The sequence below is a fragment of the Melozone crissalis genome, unplaced genomic scaffold, assembly GCF_028551555.1.
Source record: "Melozone crissalis strain CALT ecotype California unplaced genomic scaffold, PUWL_Pcris_2 ptg000160l_1, whole genome shotgun sequence".
NCBI classification, from domain to species: Eukaryota; Metazoa; Chordata; class Aves; order Passeriformes; family Passerellidae; genus Melozone; species Melozone crissalis.
The window spans coordinates 103,738-116,785 of NW_026535931.1; the positions used below are offsets into that span (position 1 = coordinate 103,738).

The following is a 13,048-nucleotide window of genomic DNA, read 5'->3' on the forward strand; positions in this document are numbered from 1 at the left end:
CAGATCCATCTGACCCTGCAGATCCAACTGAACCCGTCCTTCAGCCCCTCAAAGGCAGAATGAAGTGAAATCCAAGTTAAATCCCAATATTTTCACTCCATCCCCTATTTTGGCTCCATTTCCCAGGAATGAGCGGCCGGGTCTCATCCCTCGGCAGGGCAGAAGTTCCAGGAGGGACCTGGGAGCTCTGGGCGTCCCCCAGGAGGGTTTGGGGGCAGCTGGGGGTGCAGAAATCTCTGTATTTATCATCTCCCCGGTTCGCCGGGACACGGCCACAAATCAGCCCCGAAAATCCAATCCTGGGGAAAACGATTGGGAATTTACGGCGCTCCCAACACCGCGGGTTTATCCTTTAATGCTGCTGCTTTATGCATTTCTCTCCCTCCAACCCTATTTATTTCCTGTTTATTGGCCCAGCCTCCCCTAATTTATGTTTTCATTACTTTGATTAACGCCCCTGCTCCCCTGACATCGTTATTCCGGCGCAGCTCCCCCAAACCCTCGGTGTTAAATAATCCTCGGATTTAGCCGGGATGATTTGTAATTTAATAAACGGCTCCGGCGCCGTGTTTTATCTCCTAATTGGGCCGGAATTAGCAGCGATTCCGGAATGAACACAAATTATGGGACGCCCCCTTGTTGTTGCACGGGGTTTTATTGGGCTGGAACAGCAGCTTTAGGAATTATCTGAGCCGCGTTCCCCAGTTCTGGGCGTGATTCATTTCTGGATTTTCCACGGGTGATGGCTCAGGCAGGGATTGCTGCCGCGGAGGGGAAGCTGCTCCTGAGGAAGGAAGGAAGGAGAGTTTTGGTCTCCCAGGTGGTTTAATTTCATTCCCTCATTATCATCCGGGGAACGTGATGTGTCTTGTTCTCCCGGTCTTTCCGTGCCCGCTCGGCTCCTTCCTGAAACGATTCCCAGGTTTGCGTCTCCGAGGAGCTGCAGGCGCCTCAGGTCCGAGGCCAGCAAGGGCTGAGCGCCCAGAACACCGCGGAAAAGTGGGAAAAGTGGAATTGTTCAGGTTGGAAAACCCAATAAGGTCACTGAGTCCTACCAACAACCCAAAGAGAGGAGAAAGAAAAGCAATGCTTTTCCCAAAGGTGGGATTTGATATTTCCAAAGATGGGATTTGTTTCTGTTTCCCAAATATGGGATTTGTTTTTTCCAAAGATGGAATTTGTTTTTTCCCAAATATTGGATTTGTTTTTCCCAAAGATGGAATTTGTTTCTTCCCAAATATGGGATTTGTTTCTGTTTCCCAAAGGTGGGATTTGTTTTTCCCAAAGATGGGATTTGTTTCTTCTCAAAGATGGGATTTGTTTCTTCTCAAAGATGGGATTTACTTCTTCCCAAAGATGGGATTTATTTGTGTTTCCCAAAGATGGAATTTGGTGTTTTTCCCAAATATGGGATTTTTTTCCCCCAAAGATGGGAGTTATTTCTTCCCAAAGATGGGATTTATTTGTGCTTCCCAAAGATGGGATTTGTTTTTCCCAAAGGTGGGATTTGTTTTTCCCAGATATGGGATTTGTTTCTGTTTACCAAGGGTGGGATTTGTTTTTCCCAAAGATGGGATTTGTTTCTGTTTCCCAAATATGGGATTTGTTTTTCCCAAGGGTAGGATTTATTTTTCCCAAAAATGAGATTTGTTTTTCCCAAAGATGGGATTTGTTTCTGTTTCCCAAATGTGGGATTTGTTTTTCCCAAAGATGGAATTTGTTTCTTCTCAAAGATGGAATTTTTTTCTGTTTCCCAAAGATGGGATTTGTTTCTGTTTCCCAAGGGTGAGATTTGTTTCTTCTCAAAGATGGAATTTGGTTTTTTTTCCCAAAGATGGAATTTGTTTTTCCCAAGGATTTGTGACCATTCCTCACACCAGGACAAGCTGGAACCTCGCACTTCCTCAACTTTTCCTTTTTCCTTTCCCCTTTGGGCCTTTGGCGTTTCTGGGCTCTCAGCCCCAGCTCCTCCCGTGGCTGAAATGTTCCTTTAAAAGGGACAAAACAAAACGGCCTCAAGGCCAAACCCTCTCGGGAAGCAAACAGGGCTGTCCCATCCCCGCTGATTTTCCTCCTTTTGTTCCCAGCTCCAGCCCCGGGGAGGGAGGAGGAGGAGGGAGGAGGAGGAAGGATCCCTCATCCGGTAAATCCGGCTGTTTCCCAGCTGTTCCCGAGGCTGGGGCAGGAGCGATAACTGGGAAAGCTCCGGGGCAAGCACAGGTGCTGGGGAGCGGGGCCAAGGTCCACAGCCCTGGAAACACAGGTGGCACCTCAGGTGTCATCTCAGGTGGCACCTCAGGTGGCACCCAGAGCTGGTGTCTGGGGTGGGCAGTGCTGGGAAAGCCAATTTTGGGCCAAAAAATGAAAAAAACCGGGTGGGAACTGCTGGGCTGGGATGGGGTGGAGGAGCAGGAATGTCGCTGTTCCCACCTGGAGCGGTTCCTCCTCTTCCTCCTCCTCTCCCCATTTCCATCCCATCCACTTTTGGAAAATCCAGGTGTCACCTGGAGCTGCTGCCTGGGGTGGGCAGTGCTGAGGAAGCCAATTTTGGGTCAAAAAGTGAAAAAAATGGGTGAAAGCTGCTGGGCTGGGGTGGAGTGGAGGAGCAGGAACATCGCTGTTCACACCTGGAGCGGTTCCTCCTCTTCCTCCTCCTCTTCTTGTTCTCATTTCCATCCCACCAACCTTTGGAAAATCCAGGTGTCACCTGGAGCTGCTGCCTGGGGTGGGCAGTGCTGAGGAAGCCAATTTTGGGTCAAAAAGTGAAAAAAATGGGTGAAAGCTGCTGGGCTGGGGTGGAGGAGCAGGAACATCGCTGCTCCCATCTGGAGTGGTTTCTCCTCCTCCTCCTCCTCCTCCTCCTTCTTGTCTTCATTTCCATCCCATCCACTTTTGGAAAATCCAGATGCCTGAGGTAGGCAGTGCTGAGGAAGCCAATTTTGGGCCAAAAAGTGGAAAAAATGGGTGGGAACTGCTGGGCTGGGGTGGGGTGGAGGTGCAGGAACGTCGCTGTTCCCACCTGGAGCGGTTCCTCCTCTTCCTCCTCCTCTCCCCATTTCCATCCCATCCACTTTTGGAAAATCCAGGTGCCTGGGGTAGGCAGTGCTGAGGAAGCCAATTTTGGGTCCAAAAAGTGAAAAACCAAAAACCAAACCAAAAAAATCAAAAGAACCCCACAAAAACGCAATCAACCAATGAACCAAAAAAATCAAAAATACAACAAAAAAATCCCCAACCAAACCAACCAAAAAACCCCAAAAAAACCAACAAGAGAAACAAAAAACCCAGCGTGAAACAAACCCCAAAAGGCAAAAAAAAAAAAAATCTCTCAGAAAACCCAAAAAAAGAACCAAAAAAAACCCTAAAAAATCAAAAAACAACCCCAGATTTTGGTCCTCCATGGCTCTGAGCCATTTCCCACCTGCACAAAAATCACCCCAGAGCATCCCCAAGGCTCGGGCAGAGTCAGCAGAGCCGGGATGACAAAATGGGCCCCGAAATTCCCGGGGGGAATTGGGCGAGGAGGAGCCGATCTCGGATCTCTGATCTCGGATCTCTGATCTCACCTGGCGCTGCTGACGCCGCTCGTTCCCTCCCGCGTTCCTGCAGCCGCAGCAGGAAATGCAATTTTGCAGGAAATGCAATTTTTCAGGAAACGGAATTTTTCAAGAAATGGAATTTTTCAGGAAATGCAATTTTTGCTTCGCCGCTCTCGAGGTTTTCACGCTCAAAATCCCACGGCGGGGCGGTAGCTGCGAGTCTTTGGGCAAGGACAGCCGGGGTTGTTGGGGTTTTCATGGGGTTTTTGGGGTTTCACTGGGTTTTAGGGTGTCACTGGGTTTTAGGGATCTTTGGGGTGTCACTGGGTTTTAGGGATGTCCCTGGGTTTTGGGGATTTCATGGGGCTTTAGGGGTGTCACCAGGTTTTTAGGGTGTCACGGAATTTTGGGATTTCACCAGGTTTTTGGGGATTTCACTGGGATTTTGGGATTTCACCGGGTTTTTGGGATGTCTTTGGGGTTTTTGGGATTTTACTGGGTTTTAGGGGTGTCACTGAATTTTGGGGTGTCATTGGGTTTTTGGGATTTCACTGGGGTTTTGGGTCAAATTGGGGGGGAATTTTGGATCAAATTGGGGGGGAATTTTGGGTCAAGTTGGGGAGAATTTTAGGTCAAAATGGAGGGGAATTTTGGATCAAATTGAGTGGGAATTTTGGTTCAAACTGGGGGGGGAATTTTGGGTCAAACTGGGGGGAATTTTAGGTCAAACTGGGTGGAATTTTGGCTCCCTGAGCAGGGTGGGAGCTGCGGGCTGGGGTGGAAGAACAGGACAGCGACAATTCCCCTGTCCCAGGGCGCTCCAAGCCCCATCCAACCCCCCAAAACCCGAATTCCAGAGGGGGGCACGCAGGGATGGATGGAGAGGGGGAAGGGAGATGGAGGAGGAGGAGGAGGAGGGGTGGGGAGGTGGATGAAGAGCGGGAATGGCTCGGGAAAGGGAAGGAGGCTGCTGCCACCTAGAGCAGCCCAGCCGAGCTTCAAAGATCCTTTTGGGGGAGGCTGAACCGGGAAATTCGGGAAAAGCCGAATTCCCAGCCTCGGGGAGCGCCTCTGTCCCCGTGGCGCTCGCAGGACGATTAATTAATGATGAGAAATAAGTAAGAAAATCCCATTTTCACACCAATCCTCGCTGGAAATTTGTGCCCCCGCGGATGAAGCAGAGCCGGACCCAGCCAAGGGCTCAGAAGGGGGAAGAATGTTAAAAAAAAAAAATAAGCAAATAAAAAAAGCGGAAGGGAGAAAAGGGAACGGAAAAGCCCCAAAGAGTCTTCGAGGATTTTGGTGAGGTGTCCCCAGACCGCAATCCCACAGGATGGGCCGGGGGGAAGCGAAAGCCACTCGGAGATGTCCCCAACGCCACACGCTCCCCACCTGCCGATGCCGCCCGTGTCCCCCCGGTGTTTTCCGTGTCCCCCCGCGGTGTTCCCTCGTGTCCCCTCGGTGGTCTCCGTGTCCCCCCGCGGTGTCCCCGTCCCTTCGTGTCCCCTCCTCAGTCCTCCCGCCCGCCAGGGGGCGCGTTACGATGGGGCGGGACCGGGGGCGTGTCCCGGTCCTGGTGGGCGTGTCCCGCTCATGTGGGCGTGTCCCGGTGTCTGTGGGCGTGTCCAAGTCCCGGTGGACGGTGCCGTGTCCCGGGGAGTGTCCCTGTCCCGAGGCGTGTCCTGTTCCCGTCTCGCGGTGCTGTGTCCCGTGTCCTGTCCCCGTTCCCGAGGCGTGTCCCGATCCCGTGTCCCGTGTCCGAGTCCCGTGTCCGAGTCCCGTGTCCCGAGGCGTGTCCCGTTGCTGTTGCCGTTCCCGGGGCGTGTCCCGTTCCCGTGTCCCGAGGCGTGTCCCGTTGCCGTTGCCGTTCCCGAGGCGTGTCCCGGTGCCGTCGCGTTCCCGGGGCGTGTCCCGGTGCCGTGGGCGGGCCGCGCCGAGGCCGCCATGGCGCTGAACGGGGCCCTGGCGCTCCGTGTCGCCTACGCGTCCTTCGGTGCCCTGAGCGGCCTCTCGGCCTTCTGCGCCTGGAGCGTGGTGCCCGCGCTGCGCCAGCCCGGCACGGCTGCGGCCGGCGGCCTCTCGGGTACGGCACCGGGGCTGAGGGGACACCGGGCACCGGGCCGGGAGGGCTCTCGGGTTCGGCACCGGGGGACGAGGGGCACCGGGCCGGGAGGGTGGGCTCTTGGATACGGCACCGGGGGCGAGCGGGCACTGGGCACCGGCCCGGGAGGGCTGAGCGGGATCAGCCTGAGGGAGGGATCGGGGTTGGGCGTGATGGAGCGGGTCAGGGCGGCGGTGGGGCCGAGGAGCCCCTTGCTTTGCCGTGAGGGGTGTGAGGAGCCCATTCCCCGTGGCTGAGGGGGCTGTGAGGAGTGAGAGGGGAGTGAGGATTCCCTTCTTCAGCCATGAGGGGAGTGAGGGTCTGTGAGAAGCCCTTCTTCAGCCATGAGGGGTGTGAGGAGCCCATTTCTCAGCCATGAGAGGAGTGAGGATCTGTGAGGGGTGTGAGGAGCCCCTTCCTCATCCCTGAGGGCTGTGAGGGGTGTGAGGAGCCCCTTCCTCATCCCTGAGGGCTGTGAGGGATGTGAGGAGCCCCTTCCTCAGCCATGAGGGTTGTGAGGAGGCCATTTCTCATCCCTGAGGGGGCTGTGAGGGGAGTGAGGGCCATGGTGGGGCCAAGGACCCCCTTCCTCATCCCTGAGGGGAAGCTTGAGGACTTGAGGGGCATCTCAGGGCTGAGGGGGTGTCAGGGCAGCAATTGGGGGTGTCAGGGCTGAATTTGGGGGTGTCAGGGCAGCAGTTTGGGGGTATCAGGGCTGAGAGGGTGTCATGGCACCAGTGGGGCCGAGGAGCCCCTTCCTTGGGGCTGAAGTTTTCAGGGAAGCAAAGAAATCCTCCTGATTTCCCCAAATGCTGCAAGCAGACCCTCTGGAAGAGGGGTTTGGGTTTCGGGGGGTAAAACTGCCCCTGATGTGCCCAGAAATCTGAGATTTGGGGGTTTGTGGCTCTGGGTTAATGGTTGGGGTGGAGCAGGACAGAGTCCTGCAGCTCCAGGGCTTCCCTGCCTGAATTCCTGCCAGAGTAGAAAGTGAAGTTAAAATTTAGAAAGGATCCAAGGGTGAGGTGCATGGCTGGGCTTGTCTCTGCTTCCTCTCCCTCAAAAAAAAAAAAAAAAAAAAGACAAAAAAAAAAAAGAAAAAAAAGCTTTTATTTCCAGTTGGAGCTGGGATTCAGCAGAGAATTCCCACACTTTGCTGGGTGGCAGAAAACTGGGGGGGATCTTGAACCAGAAATGCAGGAGAAAGAGCAAATGAAGGTATTTTCTGCTGTGTTTTTGCTCAGGGAGGAATTTTGACAGAGGAATTTTGAGAGTGGAATTTTGACAGCGGAATTTGCAGGTCCTCCTCAAAGTGCCCTGATTAAGCCAAGCTCTGCCTGCTGGCCCGTGTTTACCTCGTTTTTAATGCCTCTGCTGTGCCTTTGGAGCTGTGTTTGAGGATGTTTATCCACAGGCTTCCTGGCTGGGAGAATTCCTCCTGGTTCTGAGGGGTCTCCAGCTTTGTCTCTGCAATCAGTTTGTTGATATTTCCCTTATCTCCCAGAGAACCTTTCCTGCTTGGGAATTAGCCCTAAATTTCACTAATTCCCTGCTATTTACAGTCAAAACTTGATCCAAGTCTGAAGTGCCGTGGAGGGAAAACGATGCTGGGGCTGGAATTAATGAAATAAAACCCCTTATATGTCCCAGGGACTTAATTCCGTTTCCACCCAGTCGCAGGGGCTTGGGAGAATTTTAAAAACACCTGAAATGGAAGGAATGGGAGCTGAATATGGGATCTGGTACAACACCAGAATATTCCAAAGGTTCCTCTCCTTCCAGAGCTATTTTCCTGAAATATCTCAGTGTGGAGCCCCAGCAGTTTTGTCAGGAAAATCCCCCCATTTCTGACCTGCTCCAAGCCCAGCTGAGGCTCCTGGGTTCCCCCAGGAGAGGCAAAGTTTGACAAACGTGGAAATGGCAAAATTTCACTTGGCAAAGCCCCAGCCCCTGTTGGAGTGGGGATTTCAGCTCCTTCCAGCTGATGCTGCAGCTGGAGTGGATAAAAAGGGGATTGTTTAGCTAGAAAAGGACTGAAGGCTTTGTAAACACACAGAAAAAAAAACAATCTTGGAATCAGTCCCCAATTTCAGGGGGTTTTTAATGTTACTTTTTATTTTCACCGTCATTTTCTTTGCCATCACCACACGATGCTCCTTGCAGGAATGCTGGAGTCGGGGGGCTCCTTGTGGAATAAATCTGAATTTTTGGTGTTTGTTTGTGCATTTTTTTTTTGGCCTCTGCTGCAGATTTGTTGTTTTTCCCCAGGATTTCCATGTGTGACAAATGGAACATTCCCAAAAAAATCTCCTCTGGGATTGAAGGATCCCTCCAGGAGGAGCAGGAGGCTGACAAAACCTTGTGTTTGTCCCAGTTTTTGTTTGGATGTTTGCAGAGAGGGAAAGCTCATTTCCCTGGAGCTCAAACAGCCCAAACATTATCCAAATATTTGGGTCTGATGGGGGGAGAATCATTCCCCAGCCCTGCTTTGAACTCCTGGGGTTTATTTCAGGTGCTGGGAGGTTTTTGTGTTTTACTCAGAAATTGATTTTTCCCTGGTACCTTCCAGCTCCCCTCTCCTTGGGGCTCTTTGGGGCTTTCCTTTTTTGCATCCTGGGATAATTTGGGTTGGATTCCCTGCTGGAAATCCTTGGGGTGTGTCTGATGGGGCAGCTCCTGCTCCAGGGCCCTAGGTTTGGGGTAAATCCACGGGGATTTGTGTTTTTATGGAGGGGTTTGGGTGGGATTTGTGTTTTTATGGAGGGGTTTGGGTGGGAATTGTGTTTTTATGGAGGGGTTTGGGTGGGACTGGAGCCGTGCAGGCTCTGCTGCTGCTCTGGGGTTTTGTGCCCTGGCTCAGCTTTAGGAACAAGGTGTTTTTATAGGGCAGGAGGGCTGGATTTGGGGAATCCCTGGGGTGAAAACCTGCAGCTCCTGCAGGCAGTCACCCCAAGCTTTCAATAGTCACCACTTTTATTTCATTGCCCACTAAAAATGGTTTCAAACTCTTGAGTTTTTCAGGTGATGTTTTGGCCCAGAGCTGCCTCTGGAGAGCTGGGCCAGGGCTTGGGTCAGGGCTTGAGTTGGGGTTGGGATCAGGTTTGGATCAGAGTTTGGGTCAGGGCTTGGACTGGAATTGGATCAGGGTTTGGGTCAGGGCTTGGACTGGAATTGGATCAGGGTTTGGATCAGGGTTTGGGTCAGAGTTTGGGTCAGGATTTGGATTAGAATTGGATCAGGGTTTGGGTCAGGGTTTAGATTATAGTTGGATAAGGGTTTAGGTGAGGGTTTGGATCAAGGTTTGGGTCAGGATCAGAGTTTGGATTGGAATTGGATTAGGGCTTGGATTAGGGTTTGGGTCAGGATTTGGATTAGAATTGGATCAGGTTTGGATTAGAGTTGGATTGGGATGTGGGTCAGGGTTTGGATGAAGATTTGGGTCAGGATCAGTGTTTGGCTCAGGATTTATTTTTGGGTTTGAGTCAGGGTTTGGATCGGGATGTGGATTAGAATTGGATCAGGTTTGGACCAGAGTTTGGGTCAGGTTTGGACTGGAATTGGATCAGTGTTTGGGTCAGGTTTGGATCAGAGCTTGGATCAGAATTTAGACTAGAATTGGATCGGGGTTTGGGTCAGGTTTGGATCAGAGTTTGGGTCAGGATTTAGATTAGAATTGGATCAGGGTTTGAGTCAGGGTTTGGATAAAGGTTTGGGTCAGGATTTGGATTAGAATTGGATCAGAGTTTGGGTCAGGGTTTGGATAAAGGTTTGGGTCAGGATCAGATTTTGGCGCAGGATTTATATTTGGGTTTGGATCAGAGTTTGGATCAGGATTTAGATTAGAATTGGATCAGGGTTTGGGTCAGGTTTGGATCAGGATTTAGATTAGAATTGGATCAGGGTTTGGGTGAGGGTTTGGGTCGGGATCAGGGGAACTCGAGGCACTCTGGTGCAGCAGCAGCAGCGAGGCACTCGAGCAGCAGCGATGTCGATGCCGGGTGGGAACAGCAAACCTTGACTCAGCATTCAGGGCAGTTCTGCTGAGTCATGCGGGCAGGCTCAGCAGGGAGCAGCTTTTTGCTGACTCCAAACCCCAATTTCCCCATTTCTGTCCCAAATGTGCCTCAAAAGCTCTGGAACCAGGGCCAGCAGGAAGTGGGGGAGGTGATTTTGGGGAACTTGAGGGCTCAGCTCTGTCACCAGACCCTGGCACGGTTTGGGGTGCCATGACTCTGCAGTTCTGCCCACAGGATCTGCCCGCTCCCAAATCCCTCCTGGCAGCCTGGGGACCCCCAGCACGGGGGGATTGGCCATGGGGGGTCCTGTGGGGGTCTGGGGTGGGAACCCAGGGAATGTGGGCAGGGGGGCAGCAGGTCCTGGCAGCTGCAGGGAGAGCTTGGCCAGTAGAGGCTGTTCTGATGTCCCTGCTGTCACCTGGACAGGTGTGCTGCTGTTCCCAGCTGTTCCCAGCTGTTCTGGGGGGTTGGGCTGTGTTTTACCTGTCCATGGGTACCGTTCTGATGTCCCTGCTGTCACCTGGACAGGTGTGCTGGCGCTCTGGGCCCTAATCACGCATGTGATGTACCTGCAGGATTACTGGAGGACCTGGTTAAAAGGGCTGAGGTTCTTCCTCTCCGTCGGGATCCTCTTCTCTGCCCTCTCCGGGCTGGGCTTCTGCGCCTTCCTGGCCCTGGCCATCACCCAGCACCAGTGTGAGTACTGGGAGGGACTGGGAACACTGGGGAGGGCTGGGGGTGCTCCTGCCACCTCCAAAAATCCTGGAACTGCCTCATTTCCATGACAAAGCCCCCAAAAAACCTGGGAATTTCTTCATTTCCATGAAAAAACCCTTCCAAAAAATCTGGGAATTTCCAAATTTCCATGTCAAAGCCCTTCCGAAAAATCTGGGAATTTTCATTACAAAGCCCCCCAAAAAATCTGGGAATTTCCTCATTTCCATGACAAAGGTTGAGTCCATCCCTCCTGGAGCAGCTCCAAGCCCTGACTCAGCATTCCCAGCTCCAAAGCCCTGATCGTTCCCCAAGGAATGGCTCCAAATCCCTGCCGTGGTTTCCTTGGCCCCAGACCAAAGGGAGAACATTTGGGGGTTGTTTTTTTGGAGGTTTTCTGGGTTTGCTGTTTGCTCAGAAGCCCTACGGGGTCTGTCCTGGGTGGGTGGAGAAGCTGTGTGGGGTCACAACCCCAAAAACATCCCTTGGCTCGACCTAAAGAAACTCCCCGTGGAGTTTTCATGCTGCAAAGGGATGAAAATCCACGTGGGAAATCCTTAAAAATACAGATATGAAAGGAAAACCAAATATTTGCCATCCCTGCCTTTCTTGGAAAACTGTTTGGGGAGAAAATTGGGGTTTTTAGGGAATGTCTTAGCTCCACAATTTTTAGGGAAATCTAAGGATCCCCATGATTCAGGAACCCCCACAATCCAGGAATTCCCACAAATCCAGGAATCCCCACAAATCCCGTCCCCAAACCAGGTGAGTTTGGGGTGGAGGTGGCAGAGCTGGGGAAATCATCCCATTCCAGTAGAATTCCAAGGAACACAGAGGTTGTGCAGAGCCCCCAGGAGCTGGAATTCCCTCCGAATTCCCTCCGAATTCCCTCCAAATTCCCTCCGAATTCCCAATGAATTCCCAATGAATTCCCACCGAATTTCCTCTGAATTCCCACTGAATTCCCACCGAATTCCCTCTGAATTCCCACTGAATTCCCACTGAATTCCCACCGAATTCCCTCTGAATTCCCACCGAATTCCCTCTGAATTCCCACTGAATTCCCACCCAATCCCATTGTTTTTCCCCCACAGCCCTGACTGACCCCAAGAGCTATTACCTGTCCTGCGTGTGGAGCTTCATGGCGCTCAAGTGGGCGCTGCTGCTGAGCCTGTACTCGCACCGGTACCGCGCCGAGTTCGCCGACATCAGCATCCTCAGCGACTTCTGAGCCCCGGGGCAAGGTGTGAGAGAGGGCACAGACACTGTCTGTCTGTCTGTCTGTCAGTCTGTCCCAACAGAGGGCTTTTCCTGCTGGCTTTTCCTCACTCATCGCTGCTGTTCTGGGAGGGAGGGAAGGAGGGGAAGGACTCCCGGAGCACTACCAAAGGGGTGGCAGTCCCCACCTTTGTCACTGCCCTGCTCCTGTGTCCCCTCTCTGCTCCTTTGTCCCCTCTCTGCTCCCTGGGAAGGGCCCAGCTGAGCTCCCAGCCAGGCTCTGCCTGTCCAGGGCTTTGGGGTTTGGGAGCAGCAGAGGAGCAGAACTCATCCCAAAGCTCACAGGGATGGGGATGCTGCTCTTGGAAGAGCACAGCTGATCCCAAAGCTCATCCCAAAGCTCACAGGGATGGGGATGCTGCTCTTGGAAGAGCACAGCTGATCCCAAAGCTCATCCCAAAGCTCCCTGGGCTGGGAATGCTGCTCCAGGCAGAGCACAGCCCATCCCAAAGCTCCCTGGGCTGGGAATGCTGCTCCAGGCAGAGCACAGCCCATCCCAAAGCTCCCTGGGCTGGGAATGCTGCTCCAGGCAGAGCACAGCCCATCCCAAAGCTCCCTGGGATGGGAATGCTGCTCCTGGCAGAGCACAGCCCATCCCAAAGCTCCCTGGGCTGGGAATGCTGCTCCAGGCAGAGCACAGCCCATCCCAAAGCTCCCTGGGATGGGAATGCTGCTCCTGGCAGAGCACAGCCCATCCCAAAGCTCATCCCAAAGCTCCCTGGGTTGGGAATGCTGCTCTTGGAAGAGCACAGCTCATCCTAGAGCTCATCCCAAAGCTCCCAGAGCTGGGAATGTTGCTCCTGGCAGAGCACAGCTCGTCCCAAAGCTCATCCCAAAGCTCACAGGGATGGGAATGCTGCTCCTGGCAGAGCACAGCTGATCCCAAAGCTCATCCCAAAGCTCACAGGGATGGGAATGCTGCTCCTGGCAGAGCACAGCCGATCCCAAAGCTCCCAGGGACAGGAATGCTGCCCTGGCTGCTCCCCAGGCTGGTTTTCAAAGGGAATGGGATCCCATTTAACCATAAATGCTGTATTTAACGCTTAAATTTGCAGCAGGTGTAGGGAAAAGGTGTTTGGGGGAAAGGGGTGTAGGGTCAAGGCCTGACCTGCCTGAGCCTCAGGGAGAGGATTCCTGAGGAAAAAAATAAGGAATAAAATGTTTTTGTGGAAGCAGGAGGAGAGAGGAGGGGACAGAGGCTGCTCAGGGGACCCCAGGGATTGAGGAGCAGCTTTAGGGTGAGGCTGTGACGTGCTGGAGTCCCTAAACCCAGCCTTGGGCCATGTTCTAGCCCTGGAGTTCCCACCCCACATGCCAGCTTTTTAAAGGATGCTGTGTGTAAATATTCCCTCTATTTTTACATGGATTCCTCCTGGTTTGCACCTCGGGGGTGCCGAGGTCGG

At 53.0% G+C, this 13,048-nt stretch overlaps 1 protein-coding gene across 1 annotated transcript; it reads left to right on the forward strand.

Moving 5' to 3' along the window:
- The first annotated feature begins 5,424 nt into the window (after positions 1-5,424).
- Positions 5,425-11,712, forward strand: SLC48A1 (solute carrier family 48 member 1). Its single transcript, XM_054293569.1, has 3 exons — positions 5,425-5,622; positions 10,182-10,349; positions 11,462-11,712. The coding sequence occupies exons 1-3, from the start codon at positions 5,484-5,486 to the stop codon at positions 11,596-11,598; spliced, it is 444 nt and encodes a 147-aa protein (XP_054149544.1). The 5' UTR covers positions 5,425-5,483; the 3' UTR covers positions 11,599-11,712.
- The last annotated feature ends 1,336 nt before the right edge of the window (positions 11,713-13,048 follow it).

What these genes read in the sequence shown, in the direction of transcription:
- SLC48A1 (XM_054293569.1), top strand. Translation starts at nt 5,484, where the DNA reads ATGGCGCTGAACGGGGCCCTGGCGCTCCGTGTCGCCTACGCGTCCTTC. An exon ending in TGCGGCCGGCGGCCTCTCGG is followed by an intron (nt 5,623 to 10,181) that starts GTACGGCACCGG and finishes TCACCTGGACAG; the next exon opens with GTGTGCTGGCGCTCTGGGCC. An exon ending in GGCCATCACCCAGCACCAGT is followed by an intron (nt 10,350 to 11,461) that starts GTGAGTACTGGG and finishes TTTCCCCCACAG; the next exon opens with CCCTGACTGACCCCAAGAGC.